Source organism: Rattus rattus, chromosome 5 (genome assembly GCF_011064425.1).
Source record: "Rattus rattus isolate New Zealand chromosome 5, Rrattus_CSIRO_v1, whole genome shotgun sequence".
In the NCBI taxonomy this organism is placed as follows: domain Eukaryota; kingdom Metazoa; phylum Chordata; class Mammalia; order Rodentia; family Muridae; genus Rattus; species Rattus rattus.
The window spans coordinates 3,021,025-3,043,652 of NC_046158.1; the positions used below are offsets into that span (position 1 = coordinate 3,021,025).

The window sequence follows — 22,628 nt, forward strand, 5'->3', positions numbered from 1 at the left end:
GAGACAAAAGGCCTTGCCCCACATCACATAGTGCTAGCCGGTCTAGACCCGACTCTCCAGGCAGCTAAAACAGAAAACTGACGCCCCTCTTGCAAGCTCCTAACCCAAAGGCTATAGGATGGTCCTTAGGATACTCCAAACTGGGAGAGGGAAACAGGCAAAAAAGTCAGAATCAAGACACAGAGCACATTGGGGTTGGGGATTTAGCTCAGGGGTAGAGCCCTTGCCTAGGAAGCGGAAGGCCCTGGGTTTGGTCCCCAACCCCGGAAAAAAAAAAAAAAAAAAAAAAAAAGAAGACACAGAGCACTGAGCTGGGGCTTAGGCGTGTTTATTTCTGTATAAATCATTACAAAACCAGATCTGGGGCTGTCACTGCCCTCCCCACCCATTACCTCGGTGTGCAAGGGCGCTCTGCTGGCCAGTCTCTCCCAACCCCCAGTCCACAGCCTCTTTACACCCTACACAGTCCCGCCCTTAATAAAGTGCTTCAGCGAGGAACAGAACCCAGCCCCCATCTCTATTCTCATCCCAAACTTGGGGGAAAGATCCTTCTCCCCAAAGTCCTCAACATCTCCAGACAAAGCCCTGGGGTGGCTGGGATTATCCCTTCCTCAGCCCCAAAAGCTCCTTTGGACAGTAGGGAACACTCTCCAGTTGGAGGGTAGGAAGAGATCCTGGCTTTTCTAGAGCCAGGTTAATGGCAGCTGGACTGAGGGGTTAGGAAAATAACTTCATGTTTGCCCCGTTTCTGTCAGGGTACTTGCACAAAAATACCCTAAAGTTTCTAGAAGGAGGCAGGGAAGGGTACCCCAGGCTCCCCATCCCCAGGGAGCTGAGTCCCCAGGGAGGAATGGAAGTTGGGGAATTCACACTTACGTATAATGGAGAGTGAGGGTCTCTGTCTGCACACCGAGATCTGTCACCACAGCGTGCCAGAAAGACAAGAGAGCCTGTCCAAGATCACTCAGGAAGAAACCAGAGCGGGACACCGTCTCCTATTCCCTGGGCCTCCCTACCATTCCTAGAACTCCACAGATTCTCAGGCCTGGCCTCCTCGCAGCTTCTCCCTGATACAGTACCTCTGATTCTGGCAACTGTGGGGCAACACCAAGTCCCCAGATCCTTAGGACAGGGACCTCATTGTCCCAGCTAAGGAGGGAGTGATTTGGGGACCCATTCCTGGGGCTCTGAAGCAAAACCTTTTGGGAAAAGACATGTCCTAAGCTTCAGACTGACTCAGAAAGACCCCTATACCCTGATAGATTACGCTCAGACCCTGACTAGACGAGAAAGACCCCGACACCCGATTAATCCATACAGAATTCCAAATCCCTGATTGGCCAAGAGATAACCCCAGCCCCAGTTGGCTGGAGGAAAAAACCCTCATCAAGGCCCTGATTTGATTGGCTGGGAAATACTCCAGCCAGTCTGAACTGGCTGGAAGATGGCCATGGTCAAATGGCTGGGCCCAGAGCCACTTCACTTGTATCTGTCCGAGGTCTGTGGACAGGATGGTTAGGTCCAGGAGGGGTGGGAGAAGGTGATACCGTAGAGCTGAGCCCAGGATGAGAAGACCCTCTTCTCGGTGATGAAGCGGTGGTGATTGCCCTTACGGCTGTGCTCGTTCTGGATGTAGGTGACACACTCATCTGGCCCCTTGGGTTCATAGTAGTGGTACGGCATCCGCTGCAGGCGGGGCCGCTGGCTGGGCATAGCAAACGCGGAATCAGGGACATGAGTGCAAGGTAGATGCCTGTAAGGGGTTTCTCTATTTCCCCCCTCATCTGCTCCAGAGCCTCAGGCGTGTGTATAGATTAGGTTTGCCGAACCATCAGGCTTCTCTTAAACAAAATGTAACCTTTTTCTTTTCCCTACAGAGCAGCAGTCGGGGCTGCGGGCAAGGCAGTGGTTAAGAACTGTGGGTCTGGGCTGGGAAGCCTAGTACCCCAGACAGTTTCTGAGACCATAGGTCCCCTCATTAAATACCCTTCTCGATTCATTTGCACTCAGGAAATGGGGAAGATGGTGCCCCAGCATTGTGCGAACACTAATGAGGCAGGAGATGATGCTGGGTGCGTGGTCAGCACTCAGCAGGACATGGCTGGCACTCCACGGCTTTCCATCGAGTCATTACCAACAAACTCAAGACTTGGCTTGGAGTGGAAGCCCCTGGGGCAGCTCCAAGAAGGTCCACCTCTGCAGATCAGCATGAATACCACCCCACAGAGGTCCTCGGAGGTACCCCAGCAATGTCTCCAAACCTCCCAGCACCACCCTGTAGTCAGGAACTGGGCATGGTCCCCCAGGGGGCAGTGGCCAGGGGAGCTCACCTGCAGTAGTCGGGAGGGACCATGCCATACACGTGCACATGGTCACACAACTCCACCGCAATCACCATGGTAAACCAGCCTGTGCTCAACCACGAGTGGGACTTTTCCCTGGGGGGCAGAGAGGAGTCACAATGAAGGGACATGCAGGCAGGGTGGGAAGCAGGCAAGGAGGACAGTCAACCCCACAGAGGTTCCCAGCTCTACCCACTGTCTATCCAGGCTCTGCTTGTCTATCAGACACCTGTGTAACACCCACTGAGGGGGCACAAAGGGGAGGTACAATGGAAGCAGGGCATGAACTCGAGAGGCCAATTAAACAGGGCAGGCCAGGAGTAACTGCGACCATAAAGTGTGTTAGCATCAGCTGTTCCTCCCCTGGGACCGAACTCCTATGTGGATCCTAGTCAGAGAAGACGATGCAGGAGAGAGTGAGGCATGGAGAACAGCCCAGGCCCTGGGGCTACAACAGCCACTGGCTATGGTGGCTTAGGGAGGAAGCACTTGATATGTGTCTGAGCTGTGCTAGGTCAAGTGCGTACTGAAGTCCTTGGGTGGTGTGAAAAGCAGAACATATCTTTTGTTTTTTTTTTTTTTTTTTTTTTTGGTTTTTTTTTTTTCCGGAGCTGGGGGCCGAACCCCGGGCCTTGCGCTTCCTAGGCAAGCGCTTTACCACTGAGCTAAATCCCCAACCCCCAGAACATATCTTTTATGATGTTTTAATATCGATCACATCTTTCCATGATGTATGTATGTATGTATGTATGTGTGTATACACATATATTTGTTGTTTTCTTTTATTTTCTACTTTAGTCATTTATTTTAAGACAGGGTCTCTCTATGTAGCCCTGGCTGTCCTTGAAATTTTATACCTCAAATTTTGCATATATATTTAGGCCTTGTATATGTCTGTGTGCAGACACCATATGAATGCAGTGCTCGCAGGGGCCAGCGGAGGGCATGGGATCACCTGGAACTGGAGTCACAGGTGGCTGTGAGCTGTCTGTCCTGATGTGGGTGCTGGAAACCAAGCTCAGGTCCTCTGGAAGAGTGCAGGCGCCCCTGACCACTGAACCATCTCTCCATTTTACACCTCAAACTGAAATTGGTTTGCGTGTGTTTGATGGAAAGTGGCTCTTTGAAACATCTGAAAGGAAACTGCACTTCTGACAAGTCTGACAAAGAAAACAAAGGTGACAAGAGTTGCCAAAGACAGGGATAACAGAAATGGCTACATTCCCTTACGGATGCTGAAGGAGGCGTCCATAGACGACTACTTATATCAATCTGACATCCTACCTGAAAAGGGCCAGCTCCTTCAAACCTGTGAACTACCCGAGATGAAAAAGGCTGCCTGCACCTTCTATAGCTGGGACATTAAAGACACTAAGTCAGTAATCCTGGGGACACAGCTCTAATGGCTGAATGTGGGCTTAGAATTCTTTGGGCCCTGACTCCCACCCCTAGAACTAAAAACTAAAACAACTAAAGTAAACATCTCCTAGAAAGGGACGGGACGCTTCAGGTCCAGACAGTTTCACCGGCGAACTCTACCAAGACTTAAAGAAAATCGGGTTCTGAGCAATCTCACCCACAAAACAGGGGCAGAACACTTTTCATCGGCCCCATATTTAAACCTAGAAAGAACAACTAAGGACAACCAGTACACACACCCTAGCCGGTGCAATGGGCAGGAGAAAGGAAGAGGCAGAGAGTAGGAAGGAAGAAAGGAAACTGGATCTGCATAGAGCATGATTATGAATGTGTGAAAAACACTACAAAGAATCTACAAAAGGGGCTGGAGAGATGGCTCAGTGGTTAAGAGCACCGACTGCTCTTTCAGAGGTCATGAGTTCCAATTCCCAGCAACCACATGGTGGCTCACAACCATCTGTAATGGGATCCGATGTCCTCTTCTGGTGTGTCTGAAGACAGCGACAGTGTACTCGCATACATACATATAATAAATAAATAAAATCTTTAAAAAAAAAAGAATCTACAAAAATCTAGAACTAGTGAGTCAACAAAAAATAATCTTTTTTTTTTTTTTTTTTTTTTACAAAATACACACTAGCAATAGACTGGGGAGGGGCTCAGTGGTTACACATTTACTGTGCAAATGCTAGGTCATCGGACCTCCAGCACCCACCTAAAGACACAGTGCCCATCTCTAACTCAAGTACCCAGTAGGGGAAACAAGGGATACCTAGAGAGCACTGGCTTGCTAGCCTGGTCAGATCAATGAGCTCTGGGTTCAAGGGAGAGCATCTGCCTCAGTATATAAAACAGAGTGATCCAGGAGAACGTCTGACCTCAACCTGGGGACTCTCCACACATGTGTGCTGCACACTGGGACACACCCATCAACACACACGGACACACCTAACACACACAGAAAAAAATAAACTAACAATGAATAACTGTGCGCTAGAAATAAAAGTGAAAAAGTTACCACTTGTAATAGCTTCAAATCTTTAAAAAAAATAATGAGGTATAAAAGGGGGCTGGAAGGTGGTTCAGTAGTTACGAGCACTTACTTCTCTTCCGGAGAAGCAGGGATCACTTTCCAGCACCCACATCTCACAGCTGCCTGGAACTCCAGCTCCAGGAGCTGGAACCCCTTTTCTGACCTCCTGAGCCCCTGAGTGCGCAAGTGGCGCAGAGACACATGCAGGCAAAGGCTCATGCACATGTTTTTCTGAAATGTATAAACCTACCACCGTAAGTAGACAAGCTGTATGTTCCACATATCTTAAAATAACACTAAAGTGAAATGCACCGTTGTTATTTTCGTCTACTTTTTTACATAGCTACCATAAAACTATAAATTACGTGTGGTCCACATTGTATTTATATAGAAGGGACGACTAGGCTTCAGAGGACAGCATGCTAGGAGAGTTGCATGCTGGGAGCACCTGTGTGCTTGAAGCAAGGCATGCTGGGAATAGTTGAGTCTAGACTCTACATTAAGTGCTGTACTATGGGAAGTAACACTGAAATAGTGGTTCCCCACCGGTGGGTCATGACTTCTTTGGTGTCAAATGACCTCACAGGTCAGATGTTTCCATTGTGATTCATGACAGTAATAAAGTTACAGTTATTAAGTAGCAACAAAAATAATCTTATGGCTGGGGGAGGGGTCACCACAACACATGTATTAAAGGGCTGCAACATTAGGAAGATTGAGAACCAAAGACTTAGAAAAATGCTAGGAATGGTTTTAAACGCGGCATTCTGGGAGCCCCTGTTCTCTTAGAGTGGAGCATGCTGGGAAAAAGTCTGGGGTGGTAGTAGGCTGAGGCCATGGCCAACACTCTGAAGATGACCCACGTTAAGAGCTGATGAGAGCTGGGGGAACCTTATCAGAGAGGATGGCAAGAAGTGACTACAGCCTCAACAGTGCATGCTGAGAGCATCAGGCCAGGGATGACCGCAGTGGGCAGGCGGGAGCTGGTACCTGTCCTTGCCTGTCTCACCCCGGAAGAGGTCGTCAAACTGCTGCATGCGGGCTTGAGAGACGGCATAGGCCTCCATGTTAGGGAACGCAAGGCCTGCCCGCTGGATGACGCGCAGGAGGCTGCCCTGGGGCTTCTGCATCTTGTTTGGGGGGCCCCAGAAGATGAACACAGTTTCAGGGGTCCTGTTGACAAATTCCTGGGGCTTCCGCAGCACACGGAACACACTGGAATGAGCCACTACGCGGAAGGTGGTTTTGTTGCCGACGTCGGCTGAGTAGCCAGTGGTGGGAGCATCGTTCATGCGGATGGTGCACTCAGCCCGCTCAATCTCAGGGCCCAGTTTGGTGCCCAGCAGGTGGCTGGAGCTGGTGACGATCACACACTGGTTGCACCGGGATGGCAGCGTCTGTGGGACAAGGAGGGACACCATCAGGGATGCTCTATGCAGGGTCCTGTGTGCTACACACAGCCAGGCCGGGGACTGTTGCAACCTTTCAAAACACATTCATTTAGGTTCTGCAGATATTATTAACTAGCTAGGGACAGCAAACACAGCCAGTTCCTCCCCTCATGGTATATATATGCCATTTAGACAGCAGCAGAGGCTTTAGAAGTCACAGCCCTGGGGTTGGGGATTTAGCTCAGTGGTAGAGCGCTTGCCTAGCAAGCACAAAGCCCTGGGTTCGGTCCCCAGCTCCGAAAAAAAGAAGAAAAAAAAAAGTCACACCCTTCCTTGGGGCAGTTTATGGATGGCGGGGGAGGGGCTGAAGAAGGGAGAGACTGAAGAAGAAAGGGTAAGGGAGGAGTGAGGAGGATGTTTGAAATTAACTATATGAATCATAAAAATGTCATAAGAGGGTTGGAGAGATGGCTCAGCGGTTAAGAGCACCAACTGCGGGGTTGGGGATTTAGCCCAGTGGTAGAGCGCTTGCCTAGGAAGCGCAAGGCCCTGGGTTCGGTCCCCAGCTCCGAAAAAAAGAACCAAAAAAAAAAAAAGAGCACCAACTGCTCTTCCAGAGGACCTGAGTTCAATTCCCAGCAACCACATGGTGGCTCGCAACCATCTGTAAAGAGATCCGATGCCCTCTTCTGGTGTATCTGAAGACAGCTACAGTGTACTTATATATAATAAATGAATAAATCTTAAAAAAAAAAAAAAAGTCATAAGGGGTAGATGAGGAGGGGAGGTGACAGGGACTGGGAGAGAGGAAGCAGAAGAAGCTGAGATCAGGTTGTAAAGTAAAAAACTTAATAAGGAAACAAAAATTGAAACCCATTATATAATTAATATATGCTAATAAAAAAACAAAACAAACAAGAAAGAAGCTTAAGTTGGGGAAACAGACAGCATAATATACACTAGGAAAAAACATGGGGGACACGATCAGAAACAAAGAACTGGGACTTCTTTAGTGCAGTCTGTAGCGTCATATCTGAAGAACAAGTTGCCACTTAGGGAAATTGTTCCAGGCCAGAGGACCAGCAAGCACAAGGACACAGGTAGCACGCTGAGGAACAGAAGACAGACTGGCTGGAAGCCAGCTGTGTGCAGAATGCACCAGGCCATTCTCGATCGTCTCCAACAAGCGCCAACCCCCGGAGACACACTCCCCTAGCTAGTCTTCTAACCAGCAGACTGGGAGAAGTGACAAGCCCGACTCGGACTTCGATATCTTCAAACCACCTGCACTCAGCTGTTCAACTTTCTCCCCTTCTCTCCCATCCTCCTAACATCTATTACGGGTCTTTTCCCAGGGAGGGTGTGCCCAGAGCCCAGACCCTCCACTGGATACACAAAGCCTCTGAAGAAAACTCAGCAAGGGAGGGCAGCCTGCATATATGAATCTCACAGATACCCTCCCTGGCAAAGAGAGGTCCCCAGGCTTGACGATCGGTTAACAAACCAGGTCCATAGAGTAAGAGTGCTAAACCCTAACCATTAGACTCCAGTCACCTGACCTTTCTGAGTAGCTGCCCTTCAGCGGGGGCCCTCCCACACCTGTGGTTTTACCTGTGATCACCTCATCTCTCCTAGGGAGAAAATAGCACTGGCTAGCTATCACTCAACACAAGGCAACCAGTATTGTTCCTGATTTTGTGTTCTCCAGAACCTCAGTGGTTTCCTCCCAAGCTTATGAGGATGTGTCCCAGAAGTCTAACTCAGAAGACAAATTTTATTTTGATTTGTTTTTGTTTTGAGACAGGGAAGCTGTGTAGCCCTGGTTGTCTGATACTCAGACCAGGCTGGCCTCAAACTCACAAAGATCCACCTGCTTCTGCTGAGATTAAAGGCGTGTGCCACCAGGCCTGGCCAGAAGATTTTTTTTTTTTTTTACAACTACAGAACATTTCTTTATTTTTCACTAAGACTTTCCCAGAGGACATAACTAACCTTGTCCCCACCCCACCCCCCCAGAAGATATTTTTTAATTTTCAAAATTACATGTGTGTGTGCACGTGTGTGTTTGGAGGGGAGGTGTGCCACAACACACACGTGAGGAGGTCTGAGGACAGCTTGCTGGAGTCAGTCTTTTCCTTCCACTATATAGGTTCCAGAGATAGAGCAAACTCGGGTCATCAGGCTTGCTAACCAGCACCCTTACGTACTGAACGATCTCACTGGACCAAGATATTAAACTTTTTTTTTTTAAGATTTATTTTTATTTATTATATATAAGTACACTGTAGCTGTCTTCAGATACACCAGAAGAGGGCATCGGATCTCTTTACAGATGGTTGTGAGCCACCATGTGGTTGCTGGGAATTGAACTCATGACCTCTGGAAGAGCAGTCGGGTGCTCTTAACCGCTGAGCCATCTCTCCAGCCCGATATTAAACTTTTTAACACTAAGGGTAGGACCCTAGAGAGAACCAAGGCCTACCACAGAACACTTGTCCAAGATCCCACCCTGAGCAAGGGGCCATGATCTTAACTCATGGGCCTCATCCGTCCTCTCCTCTAGGAGGCACAGGGGTATTGGAAAAAAGAGTTGGGAGGTGGAGGCTATCAGCGGTCAGGGAACGCCCCACAGGAGCTGCTCTACCTTGTTGCCGAGGATAGGGAAGTAGGCGTTGGAGAAACTCCACTTCTTGAGGTTGACTGGCCGCCGCGAGCGGCCCCGCAGGGAGCCGTAGTGGAAGACCTCGTTGGCACTGTTGGAGCTGTAGAGGATGAGGATGGTGATGAGAGCAAAGAGGACCACAAACACTGCTGACCGCTGCTCCTGGGGAGGGAAGAGGCCATTGAAGGTCCAGGCTCACACACAGCAGGCCCGGTGCCCCACCCATCTGCCCCTCACCATGCCTCAGACTCAATGAATCCAGGTACCACGTCCTCACCTGGCACTTGCCCCATCATGTTCCTTTTATTTATTTATTTATTTATTTATTTATTTATTTATTTATTTTGGTTCTTTTTATTTTTCAGAGCTGGGGACCGAACCCAGGGCCTTGCGCTTCCTAGGCAAGCGCTCTACCACTGAGCTAAATCCCCAACCCATGTTCCTTTTATTTGACTGAACCTAGGGCCTCCTCTATATGAGACAATTAACCTCTGAACTATCTTTCCAGTTCAGTCATGACCCTTGCAAACTGCTGCCCCTTCAGATTAGACCTGTAGCTGAATATTGTTACTAGATCATCCTTGATCCCAGGCCCCTGGCTGAGGCCCACAGAAGGTTCTCAAGAAGAGAGTCCAATATGGTGTACACTTACTACCCCCAGGACTCTGGAGGTTGAGGCCTGAGGATTGCTGCAAGTTTATGCTAGCCTGGGCTACAGGGTGCAGGAAATGAGTGGTCCAAGAAGGCTTTGCTGGACTGAATTGGGTGACAAGGTTCCCTAGGGAATGCCTAGACACGGGTGGGGAGAGGGACAACCAAATGGAAGTTCGTGTCATCCCCTAACTCTCCATAAGTTGTCAGTGTACATCTTTGGGTTTAGTGGGTTCAATGAAGAACCATCAACAGTGTAGTCAGGCCCAGAATGGTTGTACCAGTACTGAGCATATATAGGCTTCCTACCTTGTTACTGGTTCCCAATTCTGTGGCCTTCTTATTTATTTTTTATTTTTATCTTTGAGAAAGTGTCTCACACAGCCCAGGCCATGGCCAACTCACTGTGTAACGAAAGCTGGCTCTGATCCACTGATCCTCCTAAGGGCTGGGATGACAAGCACGTGCCCCTACGCCAGTAGTTTCTGCTGCTCATGCTGGGTTAGGCATCCAGAGGTGGTAAACTATAGAGGACGCGCATAGGTTCTATGCACATCCTGTGAGAAGAACCTGAGATTACAACCTTGGATTTCTGTTTCCTCACAGATCCCGGAAGCAACCTCTTATAAATATGAGGGAATCTGTCACTTCTCACTCCATACTTATGTGTTTTGCCTGCTTGGTGAAAATGGATCTGGGCTCTTGTATTTTCCCTTGCCGAAGCACTTTAAGATTTCTCGGTACAGGGAGCTGGAGAGACACTGAAGGAATATGGACAACTTGGGCAGGCCCCCTAAATCCCTTTGGGGACTTGAGACCCCTAAATTATGGGGACCACAGATTATGTGAAATTTGGTTCTTTCAGGGCATTCAACTACAGGCAGCACCCAGAAGCTATAACTTCCCCCTTGAAAGGCCATGTATTAGGAGGTGAGAGGGTTATAGCTGTGCCATCTCCGGCTAGGCTTGTGGCTCCACCCACGGGGTGGGGCCTACACCAGGTCCTTGATTTATCAAGTTGTATTCTGATCAACCCACTCACTGCAAGCAGAAACATCTGAAGGGAGAAAAGGCATCTAACACATGCAACCTGCTCAGCAACATCCCAGATGAGCAACAACTGCACAGTGTGTCAACTGTCTCCTCTCAGTGAGAATGGCTCACTGGACGCTGCAGGTCTTGGTCTCATCCAGTATTACTAGAGTATCATATCAGAACTTCAAATTTCAACGCACAGGTCCCACTAAATGCTTTTAGCATTTCTGCATCCCCAAAATTCAGAAATTCTGAGAATAGGAACTGGGTGTGTGGTCAGCTGTTAAGAGAGCTCAACTAGCATGCCGGAAGCCCTGGTTTTGATTCCCAGCATTACATAAACCAAGCATGGGAGAAAAGGTCTCAAATCCCAGTACTTGGAAGGTAGAGGCAGGAGGATCAGGTGACACAGTGAGGCCAGCCTGGGATCTACCAGACCTATCACACACAATTTTTTTTTCTACGTCTAACCATGACAAATTAGAGAGCTCGATATTTCCTTCTGCTTGTTAGTTTTTTTGAGAAAAGTCTCTCTCCTTAGCCCTGGCTGTCCTGAAATTCATTATGTAGACTAGGCTGGCCTGGAACTTGCAGTGATCCACCCATCTCAGCCTCCAGAGTGCTGGGATTAAAGGTTTCTATCACTGTGCATGGCTGGCTCACCACCATTTTTCAAGTGCTCAATTCCCTGTTGCTCTGTACTCTGCTGCCATTGATAATCCCGTATTGAAGTATCCCTGTCAAAGGACTGTGCTGTCCTCCTAGACTCAGACTAACACAAGCACCTCCCACTCTGCCGTGCAGCCTGACGAAAGATGTTTGGGGATCAAACACATGGTAGGTGCTCAGAAAACAGGAACAAATACAAAGTACTCTGACTTTGAACATGGCCATTCCCTCAAGGCAGGTTCACCTCCTCACCCCATTTCCTGCATGGCACTCCACAGCCTCGTTCACAGCCAGTGTTTCCCACTGATATATAAGTCAAGCTTTAGGATATCAGACAGAACCTTGGGCCTAGGGAGAGGCGAGAGAGCAACCACTCAGTGGCTGAACCCAGAACTCCTGGGTACTGACTCTCCTGTGTGGGTTGGGGTGAAGATGTCATAGGCAGAGCAGGCTAACAGGAGTCCGTTTCACAGAAGGTTGCGAGCAGCTCAAATTGGGGTGAGAAACGAAGGGACTTACTTTGTTGCTACTCATCTCTCGGCGGCGTCTGCTGAAGGGTAGAGGCCAGCGTCCTGCAGGTGGCCCGGGGGGCAAGGTTGTGGGGTCACACCTGCAAGCCACCAGAAAGGGTTATGGCCGGAGGCCCTCCCCTGGATGCGGCTGGATCTCAGGTCGTGCCTCTACCCAACAGCTCTCCCAAAGTTTGAGGCTCGGGGCTGCTTCTGTTTGGTCCTGGTTCCCACTTCAAGCAGGGATGGTCCAAAAGTTTCCTAGGTATTGACCCCTTCCTCACAGACCTCCGAGCCCTATGGCTCAGTGAATTCAGTCATTGGCCAATGTGATCTTGGGGTCAAGCGCACAGCCATGATTCTCAGAGGTGGACAGCTGTGTGTCTCACTCCATAACCCTCCCTCTCCTCCCACCACTGGGCCTGGCCCTTCTACACTTCCAAGCCCCCACCTGTAAGCTGACTGTAACTGGGCATCCAGCCCCACCTCCTCTGGCAGCTACAGCCCAAAACGCAAAAATAGGAAAGCACGCAGAGAGGAAGAAAACTAGGCCTGGATCCTCGGAGGGGATCCCCAGATCAGGGCGCTCCCCGGGGAGCTTCTCCTGTCACTATCTCCGCCCCTTGACCTAGCTGCTGTCCACTCCCACTCCAGGAATAGCTAGAAACCTCTAGGCCAGAGTGCCACAGACTCACCCGGCTCCTGATTGGCCAGGCCGGACCCCTCCCATTGCCAGGCATGACCCCGCCCCTTGGCAGCTCAGACTTCCACACTCAGGATTTAAGGTGCTCCTGGGCCATCCCAGTATCTCCAGTCACAGAAACCCCAGATGTCTGTCTTTCCCCACCAGGCAGTTCAGGAAACAGGCTTATTGGAAGGGAGGCGTGGCTTGTCCTTGGACTCAAACGTTAGGGCTGAAGACAGGAGGCCAGATCCAGAATCCCAGAGTCACCCCCATTAACCCTGCCGCCTCCAGTATTCAAAGCACCCCTAGGTCTGGCCACAGCTCCCAGACAGACCTCGGTCTTACTACCCTGTCTTGCGCATGCCCCATGCTCCAGACACTTGGAGCACGCCAGGCTCCAGGCCCACGCCCCACTTTCCCACCTTTGCCTGAGCAGTGCCCTCAGCCAGGACTACGGTCCCCCTGGTCAGCCCCGTCACGGTCCTGCTCTGAGAACGCCATGGTCAGAACAGCATATCAGGTGCCAGTGCGAATGTCGGGTCCACACTTACTGGCTGGGGGGCCTCGAGCAAGCCATGTGACCTCTCTGAGCCTCAGTTTCCTCATCTGTGAAATGGGAATAAGAACTGGTAACTCTTGGGGTGACTAGAAAGATGCATGCAGTTGTGACAAGAGGCGTCCAGGGCTTGGAAGTACTGTATCAGAAGTCCTAAACCTTAGGGTTACTCTGTTCAGTGCCCGCCCCTGCACAAGCTTGTCCTAGAAACAATCCTCCCCGGTCCCCGAGCCAAGGATTTCCCTTATATTACGAAACAAGCTCCAGAGCTACGCTAAGCATCGCCGGCCTACAGACTCCTCAAGGCAACGCCTGGTAGGTGCTCTTGCTCCCCATTTCACAGATGAGGAGACTGAGGGATCAGAGAGGCAACGCGCCTCTTATGGCACCAGAGCCAGTTTGGGGTGGGGGGTGAGGGGGACCTTGTAGCGTTTGTTTACAGGGCGGAGCCTGAAAGGGTCTCCCAGGAGGGTCCCCCTCTAGCCGTGCATGCGTCAGACATCTAGTTCGGCACGGAGTGGCCAGGCCTGGTGGGGAGCTGCTGACTCCGCTGGGGAAGTGGCAACCCTGGAGCTTAGACTCAAACCCGAGGCTGGACGTGCGGAGGCTGAGGTCTGGGCTGAGGGTGAGGGCCGCACCCTGAGCTCGCTCCCGGGCTTCTCCGGGTGCCCGGAGCAGGGTACCCCCAAGTGCCTCGTGGGAGGCTCAGCCCCGCGCCCCCTCTTGGGCTGCTGCACCCTAGGGTCGAGCATTCTGACCCCGGCTCTGCAGGGGAGGGGTGAAGGGCGGCGGCAGGGTCTCCCCATCTCCAAAGAACCCCGCAAGCTTCTAGATCTCGGGGTGCAGTTACCAAGGAGAGTGGGTCTCGGGGAGCCCTGGGACTCCCCCCTACTCAGCGGCTCCCCACTCCCGAGGCGCAAGCACAAGCCCCCTCTGGCTCTGCTGCCCGCCCCCGCACAGCACCCGCTCACCTCCGCCGGGGAGCGCCCGGCCCCCCGCGGCCCCCGCACCCCGTCACATGGCGCCGGGAGCCGAGAACCGGGGTCCGCGCTGCTCTGGTCGCCCAGGCCCCGCTGCAGCTCTGGCCCGCCGGGTCCTAGCGCCGACGCTCACAGACCGGTTTAGGGCCGGGCGAGAGGGCGGAGCCTTCGGCTGCGGATGGCCCCGCCCTAAGGAGGTGCCAGAGAGGAGAGATGCTCTCCAACAGCACCTATCCTCCCATACAAATCCCGAGTCTGGTCCATTTCTCTCCCTCCAAATGGACACCAGGATCTCGGATGGGGAAATCGAGATGAGGAGATCACTGGGCTCGAACTCTGGCCATGCGTTCCCTGGATTTCCGCCTCGTTGACCCAGTATTTACCCCCTGGCCAACCTGGTACTTTACTTCATGTCCTTACCTCCGGAAAAAGGAGAGAACAAGGTTTCAAAACATAGCTTTTGCTGGGCCTGGTGGTGCAGGCCTCTAAGCCTTCACCCTACTTAGGAGATAGAGACCAGAGGACTGTTGCAAGTTCAAGGCCAGCCTGATAGACATAGTGAGTTCCGGGCTAGCCAGGGCTACCCAAGAGAGATCTTGGCTCAACTCTCTTCATTCTACCACCAAGTGTTCATTGTATTGCTTCATGTGACTATAAGGGAGCAGCCTGCTCTTGCTGTCTTGCTCTTCCCTTCTCTTCCCCTCTCTCTCCCCATTCCCCTCCCCTTCTCTCCACGTGCTCATGGCTGGCCTCAACTCCTAATCTCTCTCTCTCTCCTTCTCTCTGACTTCCTCTGTCTCTACTACCCTCTTAACTCCCCCCTCCATGCCGTGAATAAATTCTATCCTAAAAAAAAAAAGAAGAGGAAAAAGCAACCTGGAGCCCTCCAAGTGGATGGCTCAGCAGTCATTAGTACTGGTAACTCTTCCAGAGGACGGGGTGGGGGGTGGGGGGGTGGGGGGTGGGGGGTGGGTGAGGGAGGGTAGGTGGGTGGGGCGGTGTCCATTCCCAGCAAAGTCCTAGGGATCTGTCGCCCTCCTCTGGCCATCACGGGTACTGCACATATATGTGGTACACAGACACACTTGCAAGGGAAACATCCATAGGCATAAAATAAAATGAAAAATTAAAGAAAAAAGCAACTTGAGGGATGGAGAGATAGTCAGGTATGTCGGACATGATGCCCCATGTTTTGCTTTTCTTTATCGAAATGTTTCTCCATGTAGCCCTGGCTGTCCTGAAACTTGCTCCGCAGACCAGGCTGGCTTTGAACTCAAGTGATCTCTCTGCCTCCCCAAGTGCTAGGATTAAAGGCCTGTGCTGCCACCGCCCAGCGAGGTCATGGGTTCTGGGGGCGTGAAGAAAGGGAGACCTGTCCAGATAGCTTATCCTATCTGGTCCTTCCAGGTCAAGGAGAGAACAACATTAGAGGTTGACCTTTGGCCTCCAAACATACATGAGCATGCATATATGGACACACGCATGTGCAGAAGCTATCTGGGTCGCCCGTTAGAAGGCTGGATAATAAACAGACATTGCCTACCCACAGTGCTCTAAGGCTGGTAAAACGAGGGTCAATGTGCATGCCTGAGAGGGTGGCTGGGACACTTACAGGACATTTAGGAACAGACAACAAGTTTAAAGAGCTCTGTGTTGTGAAATTACTTAGGAAAACACCGTAGTTAAACTCCACTCCACACCCTAGGTACTCATTAGGCCCTGCAGAAGCACACAGTGACGTTCAAGACGGGACAGTTTTAAATACAAGTGGAAATAGTCCAGATAGTTAAGGGGAATGGAAAGTTTGGGCTGGGTTGGGTTGGTTTTCAAGACAGGGTTTTGGGGTTGGGGATTTAGCTCAGTGGTAGAGAGCTTGCTTAGCAACCACAAGGCCCTGGGTTCGGTCCCCAGCTCTGAAAAAAAGAAAAAAGAAAAAAAAAAAGAAAAAAAATCAAGACAGCGTTTTTCTGGGTAGCCTTAGCTGCCCTGGAACTCGATTTGTAGATCTGGTTGGCCCTAAACTCAGACCCACCTCTGCCTCCCCAAGCCGGGATTAAAGGTATTTGTCACCACCGCCTGGCAAGGGTTTTTGTTTGTTTGTTTGTTTGTTTGTTTGTTTTTAATATTAAGGACGATTCACCCTGTGGAATATCGCACGGCAGGAGCAACGATAAACTATAGGGACGCTGGTGAATCTTGGAGACCAAAGGAGTGAAAAGAGTAAATGTATCGTATCAGATCCCAGCACACGGCTAGGGGAGTGGATGCAGTAGAATCAAGACTATCTTCCCCTAAATACCGCGTTCTAAGGCAGCCTGGGCAACTGAGACTCCGTTTTTAAAAAACAAAACCAAATGAAACAAAACACCGGTTTTCTTCTGTTGCGAGGCCCCGCCTCCTGCCCCTCTTCCACCCTCCGCCTCCTACTCACTTCCACCCCTGTTTCCCAGCCACCCCAACTTCCACGCCCTCCTCCCACCCCATTCTGCCTCCCACCCTACCCCCTGCCTGTAGATTACGAGGTGCTCGGTGCTCGCAGCTACGGCTCCAACACCATGCGGGCTGCCCTGCTCCCGTCGTGATGACACTGGACTACACGCATTTATAACTGTAAGCAAACCCACAGTTCGATGCTTTCTTTTATAAGAGTTGCCTTGGTTGTGGTGTCCCTTCACAGTCACAGAAGCTTAATCAGGACGCAAACAGACAGAAAAAGAAACCTACTTGGCATTGCCAAGAGCAGGAGATAGCCTATGCCCGGATCACTGATTAAAGTTTTAAAAGCACTAGGGAGGCCGCACATTACAGCGACCGTGAACGTTGAGTTCAAGAGACTGGTAAGTGTTCATATGCGTTATATAAACACATCAGCCTATCACAAAATCAGAATATCACAATTTAAAAAGAAAAGTTCAGGGGCCGGGGAGATGGCCTTCGACCTGAGTTTGATCCCTGGGACCCACATGTAGGAAGAAGAGAATTCACCCTGAGAAGTTGTCCTCTGACCTCCATGTGGGCACAGTGGCCTTGTCACCACCTCCCACTAAACAAATGAATAAGCAAACAAATACAATGTAACCAAAAGAAAGGTACAAAATAAGAAGGATTAAAAATGAGATTTTTTGTTGTTGTTCATTATAACACGTCTGTGGATGCCTGGTCTCTTGAGACCACCATGGCCCCTGGAAGAGTAATGAGGTAGGCGAGAAGTTTCACTGTGACTCAGGAGTGGGTGTTGGTTCAAACTTCAGGGGTCGGTCTGACTTCGAGGAGTTTATTTTAGGCTAAGTGTGGAGGTAGAGGTTTGCTATCTCAGCTACTGGGGAAGCTAAGCCGGAAATCTCGAGCTCTGGGCTTGTACAGCCCCAAACTAAAAGTAAACTGTGAGGAGGTAGAGTGGTCCGTGAATCCCAGCACTCAGATAGGGGGAGGTAGGAGGACCAGGAATTCAGGGCCAGCCTGGGCTACACAGAGTTGGAGCTCAGGCTAGGCTATGAGACTCGGTCCCAGAACAAGGTGATTATTTCTGCAATGTTAGAATCTAGGTTGCTCTTTTGTTCATGTCGGGATTTGTATTTTCCAAAAGTTTTTTTTTAAGATTTATTTATTACATATAAGCACATTGTAGCTGTCTTCAGACACACCAGAAGAAGGCACCGGATCCCATTACAAATGGTTGTGAGCCACCATGTGGTTGCTGGGAATTGAACTCAGAACCTCTGGAAGAGCAGTCAGTGCTCTTAACCGCTGAGCCATCTCTCCAGCCCATTTTCCGAAAGTTTTAACACAAGAATCATACAATCATTTTGTTTGTTTGTTTGGTGTTTGGTTTGGGTTTGTTTGTTTGTTTGTTTGTTTGTTTGTTTGGAACAGAGTTTCTTCTTTTAGCCCTGGCTGTCCTTGAACTAACTGGCTCTGTAAACCAGGCTAGCCTCAAATTCCACCTGCCTCTGCTTCTATCTCCTGAGTCCTGGGATTAAAGGCATGCACCATCATTGCCTGGCTTGATTTTGTTTTTGAGACAGTCTTGCTCTCTAGCTCTGGCTGTCCTGGAACATGCTACGTAGACAGCCAGGTTTGCCACTCCCTCCCGAGAGCTAGGATTCAAGCCATACACCGTGCCCAGCCACAGCCCCTTAATATCTTAAAATGTATGTTTTTCTGGACAAGGTGGCTCAAAGCTGTAATCCCAACAATCAGGAGGCTGGGGCAGGAGAATCACTGAGTTTGAGGCCATCTTGGGAAAGAGAGTAAGGCCATTTTTAAAAAAGGACTGGGGATCAGAGAGATGGCTCAGGAGTTAAGAGTACTGCTGTTTTTGCAAAGAATCCGGGGTAGCTCACCACCACTCGTAACGCCAACTCCAACGGCTTTCTTTCTTTCTTTTTTTTTTTTAAAGATTTAATTTATTTATTTTATGTATGTGAGTACACTAGCTGTCCTCAGATACACCAGAAGAGGGCATCAGATCTTATTACAGATGGTTGTGAGCCACCATGTGGTTGCTGGGGTTTGAACTCAGGACCTCTGGAAGAACAGTCAGTGCTCTTAACCGCTGAGCCATCTCTCCAGCCCCTCCAACGGCTTTCTGATACTCTCTTCTGCCTAGGAGAGCACACACCCAACTTACACACAGACAAGCAAGCACACACACATAAAATAAATTAAAATTTATAATTAATTTTTTTTTTAGTTTCATATATGTGGGTGTTTTGCCTGCATGTCTGTCAGTGCACCACTTGTGAGCCTGGTGCCCACGGCTGGCAGAAGAGGGCATTGACCCGCCCTGGAACTGGAGTTATAGACAGTTGTGAGCCACCGTGTAGGAGTTGAACAAAGGTCTTCTGAAAGAGCAGCCAGTGGCCTTATAACTGCTAAGCCATACTTCTGATTTTTTTTTAAATTTAGAAATACTTTTAGATTTTAAAGATTTTATTTGTGTACGAGTATTTGCCTGCTCACGTCTTTGTGCATCATGGGCATGCAGTGCCCTCAGCAGCCAGAAGAGGGCGCTGGATCCCCTGGCCCTGGAGTTCCAGATGGCTGTGAGCTGTTCCGTGAGTCCTCTGCAGGAGCAGCCCGTGTTCCTAACAGAAAAATAAGCACACGCTCTCTCTCTCTCTCCCGCCCCCGGAATCTGCATTTTTAAAAACGGAAGCACATGCAGCTTTTGTGTTTGCCTGTGCTCATGAGTGAACACGCGTCGATGTAGAGTCACAGGTTAGCTGGCCTCCGCAGCTCTATCCGAGCAGAGCTCTGTTAAGTGAGTAGGAAAGACACAGAAAGAGACTCCACCCAGTTCTTTTGCTGGAGGCAGGGTTTCCTGCTAGGACCTGAGGCTGGCTGGTTATTCCAGGCTGGTCAGAGATCTTCGGAGACCAGCTGTCTCTGCCTCCTTCCTCTATGGGAACAAAGACCCATGTATCAGAACACCTAGGACCTCTGTCCCGGTTGTGAGGACTGAATTCAAGTCCTTATCAAGTGAACTTCAGGATACCCTTCTTCCCTTCCTTCTTTTTGTTATCCACTCCCTTTTTTAAAAAATGCCATGTCTGTGAATGCATGTAAAAGGCATGAGATAGAATTCACAAAGAGCTGAGCGGGCAGCTCCCTAGAGCTTGGTTATTTGCCTTGCATTAGTTTAGAAAGTTATGATTGCCTGCTTGGTTTGAGACAGTCTTACTTTCACCAGGGTAGCCACAGATTCACTGTGTGGCCAAGGATGACCCAGAACTTCTTACCTTCCTGCCTCCTTCCAAAGCGTACTTTACAAGAAACGTACAACCATGCCGAATCTACTTTGGTAAGTTAAAAAACACGTTCCCTTTTTTTGTTTGGCGTGGTTTGGTTTGAGACATGCTTCCTCTGTGTGGCTCTGGTTGTACTGGAACTCACCATGTAGATCAGGCTAGCCCTGAACTCAGAGATCAGCCTGCCCCTGCCTCCCAAGTGCTGGGATCAAAGGCTTGTGTCACCATCACCCAGCAATAACATTTTTAAATTATTATTTAAACAAGTGTGATGAAGCTGCCTGCTCTTTCAGAGAACCTGGGTTAGATTCCCAGCATACACATGGCGGCTCGCAGCCATCTGTAACTTCAGTTCCAGGAAACCCAATGCCCTCTTCTGGCTTCCGATCGCAGCAGGTACATACATGGCACACAGATGTGTATGCAGGCAAAATGCCCAAACACATAAAATAGATTAATTAATTTAAAATGGGAGAAAAACCAAGTGTGTGTGTGTGTGTGTGTGTGTGTGTGTAACTCCTGCCTCCACCCGTGATGGTGAAGCAGGCAGCCCACTAGAGTAGATGCAGGACAGTGTCTACCTCTAGTGCACCCTGAACCTCTCAGCCCATCTGCTCCCCAGGCCTCCTGACCCCGCCTGCAGGACAGAAAGGAAGCCACAGAGGGTGGGGCTGAGGAGGAAGAAGGGAAGGGCATGTGAACAAGGTGATGAAACGGAGACCAGAGAGGGCTCTCGACGCAAACACAGTTAGCCGCCGGTGGAGGCTGTACTGGACATGGAAGCCGATCCCCAGACCAAAGCAGAGCTGGAGACCCCCACTCGAGCCTGTCAGATTCCTGGATTACTTGTTTCAGAGGGGCTGGCTGCTCTTCACGACTCCAAGAACAGTAATAGCCCCCTTTGTGGTATCAATAGTGGGGGGGGATGAGTCAGGGCAGAGGCAGAGGCAGAGGCAGGTGGACCTCTTGAGTTTGAGGCCAGCCTGGTCTACAGAGCGAGTTCCAGGACAGCCAGGGCTACACAGAGAAACCCAGTCTAGAAAAACTAAGCAACAGGGTAGGGGAGGGTACAAAGGCATAGCATCCTGTTGGTGGGGTGCCTGCCTCTGTATGACTCTCTTTTCAAGCACACCTCACTGGACCCCTAAGAGAACCTGTGGCAGGGAGCTAATGGGAACCCACTTTCCAGGTGAAACCCCAGCTTGGAGAATGTGTGGGTGACAGGTTGACATTCTAATGACAGTTATTAATATCCGCTGAGCGGTTAGCACACAGCCCTGACACAAAAGAGAACCCCAACAAGGGGCCTTGGGCCAGGTCTGCTCATCTCTGGAGGACCTTCCTCCCCAAGGAAAGTGCTTGTGGGGCAGCTAAGCACCCCCACTTCCCGCACCTTACCAATTTTCCCCCCAGTTGGGGTTGGAACCTGGACGGGGAGGGGAGGTGTCTTGAGCGTGCCTGGCAAACTCTACATGAAGCTACAACTTCATCCTTCGTTTAGCAAGCTTCTTTATGGTCTTACGATATTCCCAGATAGTCTCTTCCTCTCCTACTCTCTCAGCTCCCAATTTACTTACCTATTTTTCATTTTATCAATTAAATTTTTATTTTATACGTATTGATGCTTTGCCTGCATACACGTCCATGTGAGGACGTCAGATCTTGGAGTGACAGACAGCTTTGAGCTGCTGTCTGGGTGCTAGGATTCAAACCCTAGTCCTCTGGAAGAGCAACAGTTAGTGTTCTTAACCACTAAGCCTCTCTCCAGCCCCTCAGCTCCCAACTTAGAACAACATTTCTGTTCCCAGACAGATCTGTGCCGAGCTCAGCTGAAGCCAGGCCTGGGGACTCCAACTTTCACCCTCTACGGGGGAGCATGGAGACTTAAGCAGAGCTCTGAGCCTGGGGCCGTGGTCACGAACTGGGAAGTACCCAGGTCTCCATAGACAGGGGCACCCAATTGTGTGCTGTAAGCATGGGGTTCCACTCCTCCCTGAATAGACACCATAGACACCTGTGGCTACGGGACCTACCTCACTTCCTCTCTGGGCTTAGATGGAAGTGGCTGAGAGAAAGGAGTCAGAGGGAAAGGAACACAGAGGTCAGAGTCTGGAAACCCCAGTGCCCCCCACAAAGCCCCAAGGCGATGCACAGCTCCTACCCCCTACTCACCCTGCAGCAGGTACCAGGCCCACAGTGGCCAAGGAGGGGGCCCCTAAGTCTCATCGTGAGTCTTCTTCAGTGGACCCTGTGCCAACAACCAGACTTGTCAGAGGGCATCTCTGTGTGCCTGGAGGAAGTGGGTGACAGCTTTCCTGAGAAATACAATCATTCAGGCCAACCCAGCAGTAAACACCTCACCCAGAGGCAGGGCCTGGACAGAAGAGTTTCTGTGTGCTGGGCCCAAGGGTGGGGCCTGCATTTCCTGATGGTTGGAAAACAGGAAGACTGAGTCTCGGAAAGGAATAGTCTAAATCCGATTAGGACCAGGGGGTCTCTTTTCTCTGGACACTCAGGGTGAGGGCACAGGTGGGGAGACTCCGATGGGATGGAGAGCCCGCTCTCTACCATGAGTGAAGAAGCTACGCGTGCGGAGACGGCCCAGAGGCCAAAATCAGCTTATCTCGGGCTAGCTATAGCTTCAGACAGCCATTTCCTGACTGTCTTTGTCAGAACACCCTGTAGTAACAGATAAAAAAAACCTTTGAAAGCCATTAACTTAGCAGACCGCTAGCTTCTACAGAACCAAGGCTGTACGTAAAGTTTTCCCATCATGCTGTGCCCGCCTCTCTGTTGTCCCCACCAATGTACTTTAAACTTGTCTGGATTCATGACTTTATCTGTTCTGCAAAACTATAAAACTTCATGAAACTGTACATGAAATTTGGGCTGACATAAATCTCTGTTCCTGGACACGGTCACTCAAAATGGCACCAGAGAAAAGGA

General features: G+C 50.3%; 1 protein-coding gene across 4 annotated transcripts; it reads right to left on the bottom strand.

The window, feature by feature from the left end:
* Nucleotides 1–307: 307 nt before the first annotated feature.
* St6galnac6 (ST6 N-acetylgalactosaminide alpha-2,6-sialyltransferase 6) lies at nucleotides 308–22,010 on the bottom strand. Of its 4 annotated transcripts, none has more exons than XM_032902740.1 (7): nucleotides 13,924–14,035; nucleotides 12,948–13,002; nucleotides 11,722–11,812; nucleotides 8,830–9,009; nucleotides 5,785–6,191; nucleotides 2,331–2,438; nucleotides 308–1,701 (listed from the first exon to the last, which is right to left on the bottom strand). In XM_032902740.1, the coding sequence occupies exons 2-7, from the start codon at nucleotides 12,971–12,973 to the stop codon at nucleotides 1,455–1,457; spliced, it is 1,059 nt and encodes a 352-aa protein (XP_032758631.1). In that variant the 5' UTR covers nucleotides 12,974–13,002; nucleotides 13,924–14,035; the 3' UTR covers nucleotides 308–1,454. The 4 variants fall into 4 exon arrangements, with proteins under 4 accessions (XP_032758631.1, XP_032758632.1, XP_032758633.1 ...); XM_032902741.1 differs by having other exon boundaries at nucleotides 308–1,705; nucleotides 13,924–14,033; XM_032902744.1 differs by lacking the exons at nucleotides 308–1,701; nucleotides 2,331–2,438 and adding an exon at nucleotides 3,279–3,502 and having other exon boundaries at nucleotides 5,804–6,191; nucleotides 13,924–14,042.
* Between the last annotated feature and the right edge of the window lie 618 nt (nucleotides 22,011–22,628).